At 24.3% G+C, this 22,088-nt stretch overlaps 1 protein-coding gene and 1 pseudogene across 1 annotated transcript; one reads left to right on the forward strand and one right to left on the reverse strand.

Annotated features, from left to right (window-relative positions):
- Positions 1-1,431: 1,431 nt before the first annotated feature.
- LOC132919898 (furin-like protease 1, isoforms 1/1-X/2) lies at positions 1,432-19,575 on the reverse strand. The gene is given in 17 exon segments (XM_060981813.1): positions 1,432-2,089; positions 9,020-9,184; positions 10,005-10,269; positions 10,271-10,401; positions 10,617-10,851; positions 10,853-10,910; positions 11,004-11,117; positions 11,295-11,404; positions 11,406-11,504; positions 11,590-12,072; positions 12,074-12,139; positions 12,226-12,279; positions 12,281-12,355; positions 12,693-12,833; positions 14,752-14,850; positions 18,699-18,979; positions 19,190-19,575. Coding segments are annotated over 16 exon segments (2,631 nt in total). The 5' UTR covers positions 18,855-18,979; positions 19,190-19,575; the 3' UTR covers positions 1,432-1,709.
- LOC132919899 (uncharacterized) lies at positions 13,003-14,756 on the forward strand (annotated as a pseudogene).
- Positions 19,576-22,088: the final 2,513 nt, after the last annotated feature.

Raw genomic sequence — 22,088 nt, forward strand, 5'->3', positions numbered from 1 at the left:
GAGAATTTTTGTTCATCGAGTACCTAGCGAGTAAAAAGTGTGAGACTAAGTACCAAGTAGGTATTTACTAATGGTATTTATTATAATATGTGTATAAATAATAAAAAATAGGAAAAACACCATTTTAATAATTATTAATTATTATATCATACAATTATAATTATATTTTATACAGATTTTGAATTTATAACAAGCATGTAATTATAATTTTATTAAGCACGTACATATATATTTATTAGTAGTTACTAGTTAGTTACTAGATATGCGATATAGATACAAGGTTTAGTGTTTTGGAACTGAAAATAAACTTTATCCCAAATTCCAATATGACCTTTTAAAAACGCACGTTTTGTAAGTCTAAAGTATATATTTATCATTTATACACGATTACTCGAAGAGCGAAACTATAAACATTAAAATAATAACACTAATAATACAAGTAAACAAATTGATCAATATTATAAATTATAATTTATAATATAATATAGGATACGTGACTATAATGTATATTGTATAATGATTAATGAGCATGTCTGAGATTCATACTTACTTATTTTTTGCAGACATCTCTCAATTTAAGAAATTATATGTTGTATGGTTTCCCGCAATAACTTTTAATATAGCTATCTATTTGTAATTTTGTAACTGTTTTTATCGGATTAGAAATAAAATTATTCGTGTTGCGTTATTTAATAAAATCATTAGAATTAGGCATATTATGTTTAAATTCAAATCAATTCCCAAATGTACATAACTATAAATTTAACAGATAAATAATCAAAAGTATCACAGAAAACTGTTAGATGTTAGTGTTTTAATTTTAAAAAATTGTATCGAATATAAGGGTCCAAAATTATGTTTATAAAATGTTAGAAAAAAAAATTTGCGAGTTCATGGAAAAATGTTCAACGAGTAAGAGGTTACCTAACCAGTAACCTTAAATTAATAATATATAATTATAATTATCACATTATTGTTTTATTTTCCTATGCAAAATTCTTAAAATTCCAAACCTCTTAAAAATTGAAAATTATAAAATGGTAGCAGGATAAACTATTCTATAGTTAATATTATTTATCATTTTTCTCTGTAGAATTTGTTATAAGGATAAGCGTGGGTGTATACATTCATAAGATAACAAACGTAAATATGCAACTTTATTCTCATAAATTATTTTAGTAACAACATTGTAGTGTATGGGAAATATGTATAGGCATTTTTTTTTTTTTAATAAAAAACAGTTTTATACCATTTGTATTTTGTATTTTTAAAAATAATACAAATTATAAAATATATAAACATAAATGAATTGATTGTATTAATTTAAAATATTTAAATATTTAAAATATGAATAACAAATAATTTTGTATTAAAAGTTAATAGTAACATACAATCAATAAAATTGTATCAAATACATTGTATTTTGATGATAAATAATATATATATTATTATGGCTTAAAGTATTCAATAAATAATTTGTTTTTAATCTATAAATTAATTTATATAAAAATAATAAACAAAATAACATCTATAAGTTTTAAGATAAAATATACAATCTACTATAACTTTAATAGTTAACAAAATAAATATATGAATTTTTAACTACTTGACAAGGATGTCTATTATTAAAACTCAATTCTTTAACATTTTAACAGTACTATAAAAATTTGAATATTAAATAAGGTTAAAAACTATGTTTAAAAATTTGTTCAACAATCGTCACCTTCAATTTGATTTGCTAGTCTATAATCTCCATGATCTAATCCTGGCTTATATCTTGTACAAATTCCTCCTTTACAAAATATAAGTAATATAAATATATTGATGATCAGCAGTACTGTTGCTATTATATGCCATGTCTTATCGTCCAGTAAATGCTTAATATTCTTTGAATAACAGTAGGTTTGTCCTAAGGCATGGGTCAGATCTGCATCTCCCCAACAAGTTGTACACTGATAATCATTTGGTCCATTACATTTATAACATGTATAGTGACAATCAGAACATACACCATCGTTATTTGCATATGTTTTGACCGGACAATTGACAGTACATTCACCATTGTATATGTTATATCCAAATGCACATTCTGCAATTAATTAAAATCAGTTATATTATAATACATAAATAACATGATATTTCAATAAAGCTATGATTATGACAAGCTTAATTTTTTTAGTGCTAAAAATTAAAAGCAAAGCTGTGTGGTACACTCACCGCAAGCATTTGATTGATGTTAGAATAATACAGCCCATTTTGCATTCCAATACGCGAAGTTTCATTAGTTGCAAAAATGCAAAATAGCAAATTTGTATTTAGATTCTGAGAGTTGAAATTGATTAAGGTTTTACATTTTATTTTAAACAAAATAATAGATAAAAATATAATAATATACTATAAATAGTAATTTTTCAAAATTAAACACATAACTTTTAAAATAAAACCTAATTTATTGTAAAATTTTGATTTGAAAAATAATAATTTCACACATATCACAAAATAAAAAAAAACAATTTTTAATCAAGTTATAATTAAAATATAATGATATTAAGTTAATATCAGAAAACAGACAAACAGGTAGTTTCAGTGCCGCGTTAAGGGAGGGAAATTGCCCCAGGGCAGCAAATTTTTGAATTATAATTTACTTAAGGGTGGCATATTTTAATTTGCCCTGGGGCAGCAACATATCTTAAGACGGCACTGGGTAGTTTAGGTCTTTAGTGTTGCTTTATTAAATTGTTTTACATGTAAACCAATTTCTCCATATCAATAAAACATTTTATTTTTTTTTTAAATTGTTAAACTAGAGGTTAAGCTATTCTAAAAGTAGCCAGTTAAGTCATTGAAAAGATAAGCTATAACTTTTTATTTTTTAAATTAGAACTATTCAATATAGCTAAACAATTTCAAGGCTCAATTCTTCGAAAATAATATTTTTTTATATATCATAGTATTTAGCATTATTAAAACTAATATATATTATTGTTGTTGAATATTAAGGATTAATAAATTTAATTCATCTTTATAATTTTAAGATAAAAAAATAACAATAAAATACTATTTCACGAGATGTACAATTATTAGGTATATAATCAAATTTGTGTACATAGTATACCCTTGTTAGCCATTTTCATAAATTTTAATGAACAGTAACAATAACTTAAAAACTTTAAGAAATATAAATATTAATTCAGTATTCAATTAAATAAACCTATTCATCAATTACTATCCAAATAATTTTAAGACTATAAATGGAATTTTGATATTAATAACCATAGGACTTATGTAATTCATTTATTCCATTTAAAAATATCAGACAACTTCATCTCAAATACTCGGTTTCTTCACAATGTTCTTGATTAAAGATGATAAATAAAATAATTACAAACTGAAATATGAAAGATGACTATGCTCGTTTTGAATTACCAAACATTAATAAGTAATTATTGATTAAAAAAAAATTAAATCTCAACAAATTATAAAATATACACAGTATAGTTAAACCATGACTCAAATTTAAAATAGTTACTTGTACTATTTTTAATATCTTATTCATGAATTAATGATATTAATTATTTTTAGTATTTATTTGTATACTTGCATAATTAATATTATATAAGGTAAAAAAGTATTATATTTTATATTATGAATTATATGAATGATTTTCATATAAATTGTTGATAAATAAAAAATATAAATTTATTTATTTTCCAAGTTAAATACTTGAAAAACTATGGTTTTCAATAGTACAGTACATGTTAAATAAAATATTTTCTTTTATCTGTATAACTGTTTAGGTATTTAATGGAAAAACATATAGATTAGCTGGTTAAATTTATTTGGAAAATACAACACAAATCAAAATACTAATTTTTTCAAAAACACAAAATATTTTGAAAGTACAAGTAATAATTTTATTTACAAGATAAACAGATTTTTGAGCGTAACATACTTTGGTATTGACGAGAGTAAAATATTGATAATAAAATATTTACATATTATGTCTAATAATTAATGTTTTATAATACTGATTTGGCAAAATTATATCTATTCAATTGATTTAGACAAATTAAGTAGCTATCCAAAATTATATTAACTTAGAAATGCATTCAATTACAATTAAAACATGACTTATTAACACACCAAAAACCAATTTCTATCACTTAATTTTAAAACTTAAATCATTATTTTATGTTATGTATAACGGCTAATTATAAGTTATAACTTATGTGATTATATTTGAAATCTATAAACTATACTGTCAATTATGAGCTAGGAGGAATATAAATTATACAAAACAAACTTGAACGTAGAAAAATAAAAACTATAATTAATAAATATAGAATGGAGATTTTTTTTGTTATTATTTATTATAGCGTATAGTAATAACAATATTAAATATTAATTATAGTACCATTGAGAATTTACTATAAATCACTAGAACTGTTATCAGAAAACAATAAAATAATACTAAGTCACTGATGAAATATACAATTTTATAATGCCTATTTAGTCAAGAGTCAAACTATAACTTAAAATTATTATACTTATTATTTTAAAATAAATTAACCCAATAAATAACTATAATTATATAAAAAATATGTTTATGGTTTTTTTCTTTAAAAAGGTCTGTTAAAACTAATAAAGTATTTATTAATGGCAATATTTAAATGGCAGATTGAAAAAAAAATATTCTATAGAAACGTAAGTGAATGAAGCAGGTTAATAGTTATATATTATGCTGATTCATTATTGTGATCTAGTACTATATAATACTAAAATTGAAAATATAATATTATCTAAACACAATGAAATTTTGGTTTTGTAATTTTTTCAGTATCAATTGACCAATTGGTCATACTTTAATTTATAAGCAATATAAACCAAATCATAAGTTTACAATTATAACTATTTAAATGTATTAATGTTTATAATGTTTATATACATTAAAATTCCATGATGCTTTTACAGAAAGTAAACATAGGTATTTTAAAAGATAAAAAAAAACTTTTAAATAATTCAAACACATTTTTAATGGTATTACTATACAGACTTAAAAATATATCACACCAATTCTTAAATGTATTTATAAATTAAACAACATATATTTACTTTTTAATTAATTTGTGTAGAACAATTTACGCATAGTCGTAATATCACATGTCATAAAAATGTATAATATATTATTTAATATTTTATTATATTATGACAATTGTACAAATATTATTTTGCTTGTCAATTTGTAAAACCTACATTTATAACTTTAATATTAAATAATATTAAATTAATTATAAAAATTACTACCTTCAATACTAATATAATTGAACTAATTACATGTATAGATATAGGTTAGAAAAAAAACTATTATTAATCTACAACTAATAAAACCATAATTAAGAATATTTTAAGTTCAAATTAGTTTATCAAGTTTAATGGGAATAAATATTAAAATAATTTTAATGTTGAAACACAACTTTTTTGATCAATATATATATATATATGAATGTATTCATACAACAATATTAAGTTGCAATTTTGTTCAATTCAAATATATATTTTTTTTAAATAAGAAACATAATTCATATATTATTATGATATTAGATTTATGATAAATAATTATTTTTTTGTATAAAATATTGTTTGAAAAATACATTATGGTTAATCTAATATTTTTGAAATAATCTCATGTTTTAAAAAAAATGTAAATAATTTTTCATTCCATACTTAGAACAAAAATGAAAATCTATCATTCTTTAGAGATTTATACAGTTAGAATTATTGTACCTTTTTCATTAATGTTAAATATTTTGTATTTTATATTTGCATGTATTGTTATAAATATATTGTAACTTGAATGATATAATTGGGCTTATCCCATATCAAAATATAAATAAATAAATACATATAATGATCTATGAATATTATGTATATTATTATATATGTACAAGCCGTTTAATCTAGTCGATGGTTATAAATATTTAATAATAAGAGCACCATTATTATTTTGTTAATTAAAATTCAAGTACAGATAAAATGGAGCTGCAATTTAATATAGCCCATATTAATTAAGAAGCAATAAGTTAAATGTTAATTAGAAAATAATATTTTAAGATTTTAAAATTAACTAAAGAGAAAAATAGCCAGGAAGATATAGTTTGAAATGGTTGGATGATATATAATTAAAAGTTCTTACTGTTTTTCCAATTTTTTTTTTATAAAATTGTGCACAAAGATAATACTAGTATTCAGCAATTTTGTATTTGTATCACAGATAGTTAAATAATAATTAAAAGATGAGATAGGAACATAAAAAACCAAATATATCTGAAATCTAACTGATTTAAATCTCAAAATATAAGGATAACATTTTCGAGCACACAAATTATGATTTTTAGTTTGAAATACAAATATTTTGTGTTGGCAGTAAATAATTTATTATAAGCAGAAAATTAAAGAAAACTTTTTTAGTAAATAGTTGTAATTGTAATTTATAAAGTATGTAAGTACAAAGCTCCCTTAAATGTATTATAAATAAATACATATTAAATATTATTATTTATTTTGTTTTTATTTTTTTAAATTGTATATATGATGAAAATGCAATCAAAATATTTAATGTCCAACATTAATAGCTATATTATCTACTAAGAAATATTTTTACAATTTAGCCAAGAAAAAACAGTGTATTATATATAATATAGCTTGAAAACTGTACAGAATAGCATAAACTGCATGAAGTACTAAAGTATATTAATGTTTAATATTTTTTAAAATATAAAAATAACTTTATGCAAATTCAAAATGAGTTTCTAAATCATATTATTTTTTCAAATTATCATTGAACTAAATATTATAATATTATAGATATTTGAATGTAAGATAATAATTATTAATTATTGATGTAAAATAGTTGGTACATTTGAATGTTCGCCAAATTTACAAAATCCTTAATTTAAAATATTTAGATAAATATGTAATAAAAAATGATTTAATATTACCTAAATATGTCCACTATGTATTGATTTTTTTGTAACCAATTAATATATTTTATTCACATTTTTATTATAAGTATACTAAAGATTTTTGATATTTTACAAAGATTGATTGATTGAGTTGAGAAAAATCTATAAAAATCATTACAGTACCGTACTACTAAACCAAAAAAATATTATGATTAATTATTATAAAAAGGAAAACATCGTTGCTTACAATTTTTAATTAGTATATAGTACATATTATTATATTTAAATTGAACAGAAAAAACAAATTAACTTTCTATGCCGTATTAAAACAAGTATAAAAAAAATTGATTTTCTGTAAAAGACATCATGTAAAGATAAACATTGGCAGTATGTACTTTTAAACTCCTCAATTCGTAGTTTTATATTTAATTAAGTAATTTTTAAATGAATTACATTTATATTGAATTACTCAATACTTTTTGAACTAAAAATAAAATTTGCTTACATGGGAAATGTAATTGTTGGAAATCATTTAAAATATGTGGTAAATATAATAAAGCATAGGTGTGTGCCATGTTTAGGTTAGGTGCAAAAAACATTTTAATTCACAAACAGCAAAATCTTTTACAAAAGGTTCAATTGTTAATATAATTTTTTAGATAAAATATAATTATTATAATACTCAAACTAAAACTAGTAATAAATAATTAAAATTTGGCTGTGGTTATACAATTGATTATAAAGTAGAGTTAGATATATTTATGAATCAAGTGAGAACTTTTAAACTACTGTAAAAATTTATCAAGTAATATATTATTTTTAACTATCAAACATGTATGATTATAAATTAAATTAATATTTGTCGATACTACAAATTGGAAACATATTGGTTATTAATAATTTAGAATTTTCCTTAGTTAAATTTTTCACACCAATATGCAAATTTTACAAGACTTATTAGAGGATAGCAGTCTAACTCAATCTATCTATTTAAAAGAAAGCAGGTTTAGTCAGGTGCAACAAAAGCATACCCCTACTACACCCATGCGCACACCTATGTTTTAAAGAAATTGAAAAAATCCATATCCATCAACCTTTATTAATTACAATGTATTATTAATAACTCTAATATATTTGTTGTAACGAATATAGGTACTTGTTTGTTGTACTCAGGACTGCACTAAGTTTTGGCAGGTGCCAAGCAAACTACATTTTCAGGGCTCTTTTATTTTTCCTTGGATTAGGCATGATTTTTAAAAGAAAAATTTTTCTTGTACACAAAAACTAATAATTAATTTATAAATTACAATACATGGATACAATATTAATAAATTAATAAGTTCTGAAAATAAGTTGAGGTTTATTACCTAAGTTACAGCCGAGGCTCCTAAGGATTTTTAATTTTTTTTGTAAGTACAAACCCCAGATAAATGACCTAAGTAAACCGATGGTCTGAATACAGCCTTGATTGTACTTAATGATTCCATAATATTAGTCGGATCCGTTAGTATATCATATATTGATCACTGTGATTGTGAATAAAACTAATTAGCTATCGTGAAATTATCTAAATCCATATAAATCTATAGTCCTTTCATTTAAGTAATTGTCCAATTATTCAAGAACCTAAGTGGTTCATTAAATTGATTATATAACTGTTAATATTTATTTAAATCGTGTTTTTTCACATAATGTCTAACTCATTATCATACTGATTTTTATAACAAACAAGTACCAGGAAAAAATATTTAAACTGCAAATGCTTCAAAACATAAAATTCAAGACCCATAGATATATAATATTATTTATTATATCCATATTACAACAATATTAAAACAACTTTTAATTTATCATTGCAATACACTTGAGAGTAAACATTAAGATCAATAAAAAAAAATAAAAATATGAATATAATTTTTATAATTATCTATGGGCCTTACAAAAATTTAAAGCCTGAAGCAATTTATATGGCACTTTTATGGGAAGACTTAATTAAACCTTAACTTATTTACCCTGTTAAAAATAAGGGATTATTGCACATAACATTAAAAACAAACCTAAACATTTAGCAGTGGTCACGCGACATTCTCCAGATTTGAAATTTATTTCAGGTTCATCTTCTGATGTCAGATTTTGGTTTATATTCATAGTAGGAAGTATATGTGTTTGTTCTGGAGGTAATATTGTTCCATAAAATACCATTTCCCAGTCAGTCATGGTAGCTAAAACCAAAAATATATACATTAATTTATTAAGCACAGTCTATACAATTATTAATTAAATAACAATCAAACAACTATAATTATCAAAATATCAAACACGAACTATATATTCGCAACATAAGTGGTGAACTAAAAATTGTAAAATTTTACTATTATTTTCTACAGCTATTTAATTGTAAAATAATTTGAAAACATATTTAGAAATAATAAGAAAAATAGACATTTTAGCGTAAGAATTAGGTAATGACTAATTATATTAGATTATGATGTATTATTGTAAATAAATTGTTGATTTACAATAGTAGGGAAATACAAGTAATCAAATTTTAAATATGATCACAGTGCTGATTAAAAATAACAAATCACAATTATGTATATATAAACTATAGTAGGCTAATAATGCGTGGCTTGATTTTTCAACTTTAAATAAAAATCTAAATACTTTGTAAATTAATAATTAATTTCATTAAGTAAAAAGCATCAATTTGAAATAATGTTTAATAAATATAAGAAATAACTTTTTATAATTTAAAAAAATTATAAATATGTTAGCAAATGTTTTTTTCAATTAAGAAATAATGTGCAATAAAAAAATACTTTGTACAATAAACTAATATAATTCAACACAAACAAATTGATTAGTTAATAATATTATATGATTACAAAACTAAAATAAATACCCTATGATGTGCTAAAATATAAAGACATTTATTTGACTAAAATAAGCAAAATAATAAATAATACCTATTTTTTTTTTACTAAACTATAATTATAGCATGGCATGCAAAGAAAATGGTGATTTCCATGCTGACATTCTTGCCTGAAGTTGTAGGTGATATGTTTCTTTCAGGCGACAAATTTTTTTTTGTCTGCCTGCCATCCACATTTTGTAAACTGTAGAGTCTATGGCTGCTAGGATATGTTTGGATGTTGTCTGTTAGTGTAGGAGACAATTTGGAAGAATTTTTAATAGGAAATAGAACAATATGAACATTTGGTTTATAACTAGAAACATTTTGTTTTATCAGGGTACTAACTGGAGTGGTAGACTGTTTTTGTGATTTACTTTTTTTTGATTTTTTTTTTTGTATTTTTGGAATTCCTTCGGGGAATTGGTTTGGGTGGCTGTTCCACAGGATAGATATTAGGAGATAATGTCCTTGGGGAATATTTAGTACCATACAATATCAAACACCACTCGTGTAAAGAAGATCGACCTAAAGCACATTAATTTGTAAGTGGCAATAGATTGTTAGTAAATTATAGAACTTTGATAAATGATACATTTAAAAACATTATTTAGTAATATGTACATAATTTAAATGTATTATTATTATTATTATTATTATTATTTAGTCAACCTCATTGACAGTATTATAAATTTTATTTTTACAAAAAATAAGTTATAAAAATATATAAATTTAATTTTTACCTAATAATTTTCCTTCATTATGAATAGTCAATTGCCAAATACCAAAAGGACGTTCTCCCCACATATGTACAGTCATAAATGGCCACACATGAAATCCAGCATGAGAATTATCATGAGTTCTTGGAGCAAGTAGTGTTGATTTAGTACCACTTGGAGAAGTCAAATCAATTTTTATATCACCACGTCTACTAGCTGTTAATGATATTTTAGCTTGAACATGTTCTAAAAAATTCACGGCTATTGCATTCTTTCACTAAAAGTTGTATTGTGACTGTGCTACGTGCAGGTACTGGTCTGTAATATAATTTAAACATTAAACAATTATAAACAAATTAATTTATTAAATTAAGATAAAAATGTATTTAATATTTGTTTAATGAAATATACTTTTCAAAAACTTGAGCAGTAACATTGCAAATATGTTGAGCTGGAACAGTTTTCCATTTACGAGCTAATCTTACCATTGTAGTAGCATCCATTAAACCATAGCCAAAAGAATGACTCACTAAAAAAATATTTAAATATCAAAATAGGAATGCAAGACTAACATATTAAATCAATTTATAGCTTTTATTTATTTTTTCCTATAAATATATGTTATAGTTATTTTTTAAGTATTGTTAAAAAGTTTAATATCCAAGTAACAAATAATAATTTAATTCTGTTATGCATAAATACCTTTTCGTACCAACACCATTAATAATCCAATCAGAAGCTAATAAATGAGTTGGTCTGGCTGTTAACACTACAATATGTTGCATATCTCTCCAAGTTAGTTTATTATTAGCTTTCTAATGTTAAAGCTACTATCCCTGCAGCTAATGGCGCTGATGCAGATGTACCAGTATGATTACTAGTACATTCATGATGAAGATCTGTTGTAATGATCTATAATTTTAGAAAATAAAATTCAGTCAATAAATAATTAGTTTTAAATATTTTTAAGTTACTTTATAATGTATTTTTTTATTACCTGGCTTTCATAATTACTTCCACTACTATACGTTGTTGCTAAAGTTGAACTACAAGCTTCTGAATACCAAGGGACATGACCATTTTGTGTAGCACTACTTATACTTAATGTCCAGATAGCATTTGTATATCCATCACAATTACAATTATCATGTTCACGGCCACCATTACCAGATGCCCATATAAATATTGATCCTTTACCACCCCGGCCTTTTGATATACCCTCAAGAAATGCTCGAGTAGCTAATTCACCAGGCCCATCAACAGTTTTACCATCATCGTCTGGACCCCATGATGCACTATAGATGTGAATATGCTGAGGATTTAAACTTAAAGATCGAGCTTCAACTGCATCAGTCACATCTCCATCTAACATTCGAACACCACCTATACTCGCACCAAATGCAACACCAACCGAACACAGAGAATTGTTAGCAGTTGCTGCCACTTCTCCAGCACATCTAGTACCATGACGGTTTGTGTCCCATTTGATCATATCTAGGCATTGGGTCTTCATCTCTATTGTTCATATCATAACTAGCTGAGGGATCCTATTAAATACATTTGACAATGGCATATTTATTTATAATTAATATTATTAGAATAATCAGGAAATGTTTTTTTTAATTAGACATACATAATTTTTTATTAGATCTGGGTGGTCTTTTTCTAAGCCATCATCTAATATTGATAACAACAGATCCTTTTCCTGTAATCCCTTCTTCCCAAGCACCTTGAACATTCATATCCATATCTCTACCACGGTTCTAAATAATATTAAAATTTAAAAGGTTATTCATAATTATAATGGTATAAATGCTACTAAAATTAATAAAATTCATAATATAACTAATAAGTAATAATTAACATTGAAAAAAGTAGATACAGGAAATTAAAAACATTCATGGACATTTTACACAAACCACAAGGTCGTCACAATTTTAAATTAGATAGGGGTAAAAAATAACATTATGTACAATGTTTGCATATTATAATATAACATTATTATTCAATATTTGATTCATAAAGAGTATTAAAATTGTTAACTATGATTTATATTATGATATTTTATAAAGAATAATATTCCATTTCAAAACTACTTACTAAATACCACATTTTTGGCCATTTTGGATCATTTAATCCTCCCTTAATTGCAAATCTTTTTGAACTTCTGCTATCTCGAACATAAGTTAAGTAGTCTCGTTTTGATCGACTTAAAATTCTTTGTTGTTTTGCCCACTTCACCTGAAAAAATAAATAAAAAAGTGTTTACTTTTTAGACTACGTGACAAATATAGTGATTTGGCACTTTTCTTTAAACATTTGTTTTTAAACAAGCAAAAGAGATAAATATGTTGTTTATATCTAAAGAAACAATTATAATACAATAAATAAGTACAAACATGTATAAAAGTACACACATATTTTTCATTTATGGGCTAGACTACAAATAGTAACGGTCAACATGAATTCTATACATCTTTTGTTTTTAAATAGTGTTGTAGCGGTACTGTCATTTAACCAGGTATAGTAAATTAGTAACATTGTTATTAATATAATAATACTAGTGAAAATATATTCATTTGAATACTTTATGTTTAAAAATATAATTTATAGAATAATTTATAAGTAGGTATGTAAACACAATATTATATAAGAGATCTAATAAAAATATTGTCATAAATATTTTTAATTTATTATAAATTTTTTTTTACATTTTAAATACATTTTAATATATTGTACAAGTATACTCAAATTAAATAATAAGGATATTATTTAGAATTTAGAGGATGTCATACCCACATATGTTGTTTCCCTTTTACTAACGTATAACACGGTAACAACAATAATTAGGTTCAGTAGTTCCAGTTTTGTATTGTTAGCCTAAATATTAGTGAATTGACTTATAATCAAACTTGAAGGTAAGATAATTATCTGTGTTCTCTCATTGTCTTTTTAGAATATTTTTTAACTTTAAATTGAATTATGAGTATGTAAAATATTAAAATTTAATAATACAGTAGAACCTCAATTATCTGTGCTCACTCTTCAAAAAATTTAAAAATAAGTATGGACTGTAAATATATATGTAGTTATAATCGAACATTTTATATTACATAATACACAATATCGACAAACGTATTAATGATATTTTTGACGATAACAATATGAAGATAAGCAATATTGTACATACAATATTATGGATGTATAACATTATTGTATATATCTAATTATAGTTGAATAAAAATTTTCATTATTATTTTCATAGTCTTGATTAACCGTGGTTTTCATTTATCTGTGTGACCCCCTCCCCACAATTACCACGGATTATCGAGGTTCCACTGTACTCAAAAATTCTGAACCTAAATACTGAATATGTTATGTGCTAGAAAGATGGGGACAACAAAATGCAATGGAGATGTGGGTATGACGTCTTCTTAATTTATAAAATAATTTATTGATCTATAATTATTATACTATTTTTAGTACATATTTTAATTTATCATATTAATTCAGTTATATTTGTTTGCACTTAAGCATTAGCTTGGTATATGATAAGTTAATTTTTTTTCATATATAATCACCAATTAGAATGAAAGAAATCTAAAATCTGAAAACAGAAACAAAACAGTTAACTTTAAAAGTTTAATCAGTTATCTATGTCTTAATAGTGTACTAAACTAAACAATTTAAAAAAATGAATTTTAATATATTAAGAAATAAATTAACCTGTACTTATATTTTTTTTAGTTAGCTTTTGATACTCATCAGTGGAAATCAAGTAATGTCGGTGAAGAACAATCATATAATCAAGTATTAGAACAATATTTAAATTATTATAATTATTTATATCAGCAAAATTGTATTTTAAATAATCAAAATAATAATGTTTACACCAATCCAATTTCAACAAATATCACAAATGCTAGTTCAGTTCCAACCAAACATCACAAATAATATTCCAATAAGTGTACTCAAAATGGAAAATAAATCAACAAATGACAAACAGCCAACTATAAGACCAATATTTCCAAGAAAAAACAAAATATTGCTGCCTCGTAAACTTAATATAGAGCCAATAAAACCATTAAAATCAAAAATAAGATTAATTTTATGTAAATCTCAAAATAAAAATAGCATCTAAATACATTTATTTACTTACATTTTGTTCTGATGTTAATTTTTTATGATGTTCAAGCCCTGGGTTAACTGATCGCTTCGATACATGATTGTGTTCTAGATGATAATAGTCTGGAAATATCTAAAATAATTTATGTTAATGTAAAATCCAATATTTTTTATTATACAATTTGCACAAATGATGTATGATAAAATTATTTGAAAAAAGCATAAGAGTAGAAAGAAGAGTCTATCTAGTCTATCCACATAATGGATATATAATATTACTTACAGACCTATATATATTATTTTTCTTTGAAAGTGAAGCTATTAATTTTTAAATATTTTTATACCATTTTTATATAATAAAGCCTATTTAATATATTAGAAATGTTTTACCTAAAGCATTTGAGTACGGAAGAGCATTTTCGTGGTATTACAAGTAATTATGTGTATTTAGAATTTACTTTAACAGTTAAAATGTTAAGATTACTATTAATATTGTTTTATTTGAAACATAAAATAGAACTTTTATTTTAGTTATTAATTATTACTTGTTTTTATCCCATAATTGAATTCTAAAAAACCAAATAGATTCAAAAAAAGTTTGTAGATATTGATTTGGTTTTTTGTTTTTATTAAAATAATAATGTTTTAGTATTAAATATATATTTTAATTTAATAGACATCAGAAACATTTGTATAATATTTATAGTTATATTATATTTTACTTAATAATTTGCCTTATATTTAGTAAAATATCAAAAACATATTTTATAGCATTCAGAATGAAAGTATAAAAGTTAAATGCAATTGGTTAAGTAATAATAATTTAAAATATTCCATACATAAATATAATTATTATACAGGCTGATTCATCAAGCATACGTGTCCGTTTTTTTTTTTTTAAATTATTTAATATTCTTAAAGAACTTATTTTCAAATAATATTGAGTATTCATTTAAAAAACCAAAAGTTCTTATCGCCACACAACATTCTTAAGTAGTATAATAAAGATTAAGAATTTAAAAATATAATTTTTATAAAAACATTAAGTTTAGGTTTAGGTATTAAGAAATAAAAAAAAAAATAAAAAAAAATAACAGAATTTGAATAAATTTGTTATTAAAGGAAAAGTGGGGATAAACATATTTGGTAAAATCATACTGTATAGCAGCGTTTCTCAAAGTATGGGTCGCGACCCACTAGTGAGTTGCGAACAATTTTTTGAATTATAAACCTATAAAATACTAAATACATAATATAAATTTATACATATTTATATAATACAAATTTTGTTTTTTATAATTACATTTGAAAAGTGAAACCATGTGGGCCACAAAAGATTTTTCGGAAGAAATTTGGGTCACGGTACTTAAAAGATTGAGAACCACTGCTGTATAGTATAGAATAGTACCTATGTTTATTGTTTGCAGATAAATTAGTTAGTTTTTTTTTATGAGTACATTTTAACTACTTAATATCTAATACATCAAAAATGTTACTTGATAACATGTAGATTTAATAAATATTAAGCAACTACATGTAAACAGTTTAAGTTAGTAAAATTCTAAAAATGAATTAAAGGCCAATGATTATACATAGGTCATAATATTATTGTTATAGGCTAAAGGTGGTCTGTAGATTTCAATAGTTTATTCTATGATCTAATAAATTACCAATACTATCAATAACTGCTACAAATTAAATACTATTATAATACATTATTTATTATTTATTTTATATTTCTTACTTGTTAGACTAAATAAGAAATATCTATGCTTAGTAGAGCAAAGTATGTTTTAAGCGGGGTTTTAAACAATAGAATCTGTTAATAGTTACTACAAACAAATTCAAGTACCATCTATAATGTATTCAATAGAACTACATTATTATTTTATAAAAGAAATTTCATCATAATAATTGTAATAAAAAATAAGTTTTATTTTTAATATTGTTTGATTACATTATTATATGTATGTACCAATTACTACAAACGTATACATATAAAATGGAAACAAAATACACAATATTAAAACTGTATTTAAAAATACTTGTATTCGTTACACAAAATTAACAATCAAACACCACAAATTAATTTATCTTTTCTTATAGCCTAGTTATTTATGCTAACTAAGAATTATTGTAGATAAACCTAATAATATTCATACTAAGGATTTTTTTTTTTTTTTTTGATTATAAATGTCATGTATTACAACAGGTTTATTTACTTAACTAATTTTAAATTCTAATAATGTTCATGTATTTGATATTACAACAGACCTGTTTCTAAATTTAGTTTGTATAATTAGTTTTAATTTATAAATACTTAATAAACATACATATTAAACAGTATAAACACACAATAATAATAATTAGTGCAATGTAATGTTTAATCAAATGAATACTACATTATTTTATACACCTACCAAGTATATGTTGTTTGATATGATAATAATTAAAAAAAAAAATTAGTTATTAGGGTATAAGGAAATCTCAATTCTAAAACATTTACATTTAATTAATGATAATATATTTTTAATTATACCTAACTTATAAAAATATTCACCAATCATAATTAATTAAAATTATTTATTATTTTAAAATTATAATACAAACAGTGCCTATAAAATGTGAATAGTTTAAATGCATTTGATTTGATTATATGTATTAAATTAATTGCATTTGGTACAATTTGTTTTATTATGAAAAAGCATCTGATTAGTACATCTAATATACATTATGATAGTCCTATTGTCTATTAGTATTCATATATAAATTAATATTAAAAAACCTATAGGCTGCAATCAGGTAAGATTTTTAATAATACTCAATAAAAATATATTATGTGATGCATAATTTATGTAATATATATATTGTTATGTAATTTAGTTATTAACTTAAATTATCCATGTTATTGTTATTATTATAATTGATTTTAAGATATTATGTTACATATTTACAAAATATGATACAATTTTTATTTAATTTATAACATATTTGGCATTTTGCAGAGGAAATTAGAACCTTTTTAATGCTCAAATTTAAGCTGATCTATAAAATAGTTTGTCCTGCACATTTATCTTAACTTTTATCTGTTCGCACCTTTTAAAATCACATTTCCAATCATTAGGACAGCAATTTGACCGTCAGTTTTTTTTTGTCATTAAATTAATTTTATATTTAGTATAACGTACATGTTTTGAAATAATTAGGATCAATGTATTTTGTTACAACAATGTAAGCTTATTTTTTCTCAAAATTCTTTATTTATATTACCACATAATTGTTTATAGTATATAAATTAAAACAAAATATTCAGTTGTTATCTTATGGAAGAGTGCGTTACTCGAGAATATGTGCTACTATCACCACTGCACTAGATAAAAAATGAGCACACAATTTCAAAAAGACGGCTAATCTGCCATCCTAGCTAGTAGATGAAGGTTAAGCATTACTGGGTTTTAGATTTTTAGTGTATTTTATAATGTTAATTATTAACTCTACAATAAAAATAAAGGTAAACTCGAGGGTAAACTATATTATGTAGGTAGGATATAATATATTACGCTATTAAACATATTTGAAAAGTATTATTATTAATTGACCTTACTGCAAAGTTAGTAAGTATTCTTAATTTTTTAGGAAGTATTTAACCAATATTTAACTGATAAAAAAATCTAAGAAATATGAAAAATTAACAACCCCTTTTCTTCGACATATATACTTCACCAAAATAACCAAAATGAAGTTAAAGTAACAAAATACCGAATTAGATGAAAATTAAAAACTTAATTAAATTTGTCTTGTTCTCATATTATTATTATTAAGCATTGGAAGTCATTAGACAGCCCGCCAGCTACAATATTGTTAACCAGATCAATAACTCAGGATCAATAGAAAATGTTATAGGTTGTTTTGATATATAGAGTAAAATTTTTGCATGAGAGAGTTGGATGTTTATTGATAAAATAAAATAAGATTATTTACCTCCCCTAGTAAAACAAATCCATGTTTTTCTGTTATTCTTTTGGCTATTTCTAATCCACCTTCGATGTGAGCCGCCCACTGAGAAGAATAGTCTTGAGCTGAAATCCATTGTAATGCGACTATCCACAATAGAAATGAAACCGTGCAGGCAGCCATGGCGCTCGCCCAACACCGGCCAATTGTGGGAAGACTCAATTCTCAACATCAGTCGTATAACAAACAAAACGAATAAGGATAATAGTCGTCATATTGATTGGTTACGTATGATACGCTGTTCCACACTGAATCAACAAGACAACAATAAATACTCATTAATACGGTATCGAAGACACTATACAGTATACAACACTATAATATATCTCCCATTTTGGAATGGTTCAGTCACATTTTCAAACCGATCAACATATCGACTCGTGACGAAGTTAACGATCATAATATAGGGAGAAATAATTTTAAGAAAACAGTTAATAACAGAAACAATAACGACTTACATCTACGTCACAATCGACTATCAGACGACGTCGGGCCCGACGGCGCTGACTGCATGGTGTAGGTAGGTACTAGCGGACGTCAGCGAGTGTGACGGACGTAAAACGTTTGACGGCGGCGGTGATATTGTCGGCAGAACAGTGAACGCGAGTTGAAAAATTGACACACGCCGCCAATTACTAACGGTACGACACTATTATAGTCTATTCGCTAGCTAGCGGCTAGGTTAATAAATTTTAACGATTCGGCGAGCTTGCTGCCTACTTGTTCGTTGCACCTTGCACTAAAACGCTATCAGTGCGCTACTGCTGACAACTTGCTGCGATTCGGTAATTAGTGTGTGCGTGTGCGCATATAAATAATACGTTCACCTTCACACGGAGGCGACGGTCCGCGACTGATAAGTGATAAACTGATAACCGATTAGCTACCGTTTGTAGATAACGACGACAATGCGTATGTAGTAACCACGAAAACATATACCTAGTAGAGTAGTAGGTATTTACCTACCTACCTACCTATCTGCATAATATGATAATATGCTTTGGGTAGTTAGGTTATACAGAGTGATCCATTTAAGTATTTTCACACATTATTAGTGAAAACTATTAAATTAACAATTTAAAATATTTTTTAAATGCAATTAAAAATGGAGTCATTCTGTTTTCAGTTTTGAAAAATCAATCTGTTTCCAATACAACATGCATTTTCTATTTATTCATCAATTCAACTAAGGTTCAAAGGTTCAACTACCGTATTACTAGGTAATAGTAAAATAAATTACTTTGCCTACTACATCAATATACATTTTAAAGACCTATAATATCATAAAAAATATACATATATTAATAAATAGACTGACAAACCTCTTTGTTCAAAATTGTTTTTCGCACCTATGCATTAATTTACCATTAAATTAAGATTTAACACATAGGTAGGTAGAACATATATGTATTACAATTACATGATCAGGTACACTCCTAGTACCTAGTGGTTACTTATTTCCTCCTTTTTATTTTTTTAATACCTTATTAAATAAGTTTATTAATTATTTTGTTTAATGTTATTTTCGTTTTTAATGTATTTGCCTGCGGGCTGCGTGTGCCCTTGTTCCCCTCCAATTGTTTTTCTCGTTTATATAATATACCAACTTACTCAAACACTTGAGCGTCTCAAACTATACCTATATTAGATTGTTTTTATCCATTTTAGATTCTGAGCGGAGCGATGCATGAATTGATTTAAAATGATGCGTGTTCTTTTTGTATATGTACACGATAAATAATTGATAAAATGCTTCGATTTTCAACTTTGAGGGTGGTTAGAAAAAGAATTTAATTTGTAATTTAGAGAGACCAAAATTAAAAATGTCCAGTATTTTTAAAAATAATCAGGAATAACAAATAAAAATCAAGGAAAACGGGGGTTATCCTTCGACACGTGGTCTACCATAGTATGCAGTCTACTTACATTTTATAAATTAATATATAAATAATTGATTTTTCAGTAAAAAACAAAAATTTAATTCGTTTTATTTTGTTACTTATTTGATATTTTTGATAGGTATTGAAAACTTTTCGTACTTTTCCTCGGTCATTTATTCAATACAGTTAAACTATCACATTTGTGTCATTGTGTTGTACAAGGTATAATAGCAGGCCATACTCTTGTAGGTATTTAATAACTGTGGATTCTTTAGTTAAAAAAGTAACATAAAAATCTTTTACGAGCATTTTAAAAAGTTTTTTTATAGATTATAATCTACTATACTATTTAGTTCTTTACACCATAAACGACACTAAACCATCTAAACTATTTTTGTGTCGATAGTAAACCATCACCTTGACATAGCTCGCTTATGATTGATGATGTAGATTGAGTACCTTTATTATTAACTTTTAATTATTAGCCTAAAATCTTATCGATGATAGGTACCTATTTGAAAGTACAAAGATAAAATGGTATAAAATACCAGTATGAGGATTTTATTTATGGTAGAATACAAAAAATTAGTAGACCATAAATTATAATAATATTTATAGTTAAGTAGTACATAATAAAACGATGATAGACCGCATATTGGGAGATCGTTAAAACGGGAAATTTTACAATAAACTAGTTTTTGAAAAAATTGATTTTGTTTTTTTTTATGTAATTTAATAACAAATAGCCTTAATTAGGTACTGGAGATTTTCATATAATATTTGTGTTAGCATTTCCTACACATAAAATAATTTTCAAAATATTTGAACTTTTTCTGAGCTATTTATAGATATATTAAATTTACAATTTTTTTTCTATACATGTCAATAAAAAAATAATCGTCTGGGAAAAAAGCTTTAATGTTTATCAGGAGATTCCTCCTGATACAGTGATACGATAGGGGCTCTACTGTATTTTTATTTAGATACTACACTTAATGAAATTTTCCAAAACATTTAGATTAATTTAACTTATTTTTACAATCACAAATGATAAACTTATTTACGTGGCGCTAAACCTATAAATTAGAGGTGACGGTGACCACCCCTTTTTTATGTTAGCTCCATACTCTCGTGTCGCCTCACCTCGCTTCATCTATAGGCTCCACACCGAGTCAGTATTTAGAGTCTTGAATCAAAGGATGCGAGACAACAACTACACTCAGGAAACCTTTTGAAAAGTTCTACTAACTAAGGTTCCAGATTCACTCTCTTAACCCAAAACCAAAACCTTTGTAGAAGTCAATAGTAATTGTAACGCGTCCACAGAACATATTTCGGTTTATTTTTCATGATTCATTTCCAATCTAAATTTACTAATCAGTTAACGTTTATTTGTTCAGTGTTTAATGTTTTAAATATTTTAATGCTCTCATTAGTCATTAGTCATTACCAAAGATTGTTTCTCCCTAATTATTTT

This window comes from Rhopalosiphum padi, chromosome 2 (genome assembly GCF_020882245.1).
Source record: "Rhopalosiphum padi isolate XX-2018 chromosome 2, ASM2088224v1, whole genome shotgun sequence".
NCBI classification, from domain to species: Eukaryota; Metazoa; Arthropoda; class Insecta; order Hemiptera; family Aphididae; genus Rhopalosiphum; species Rhopalosiphum padi.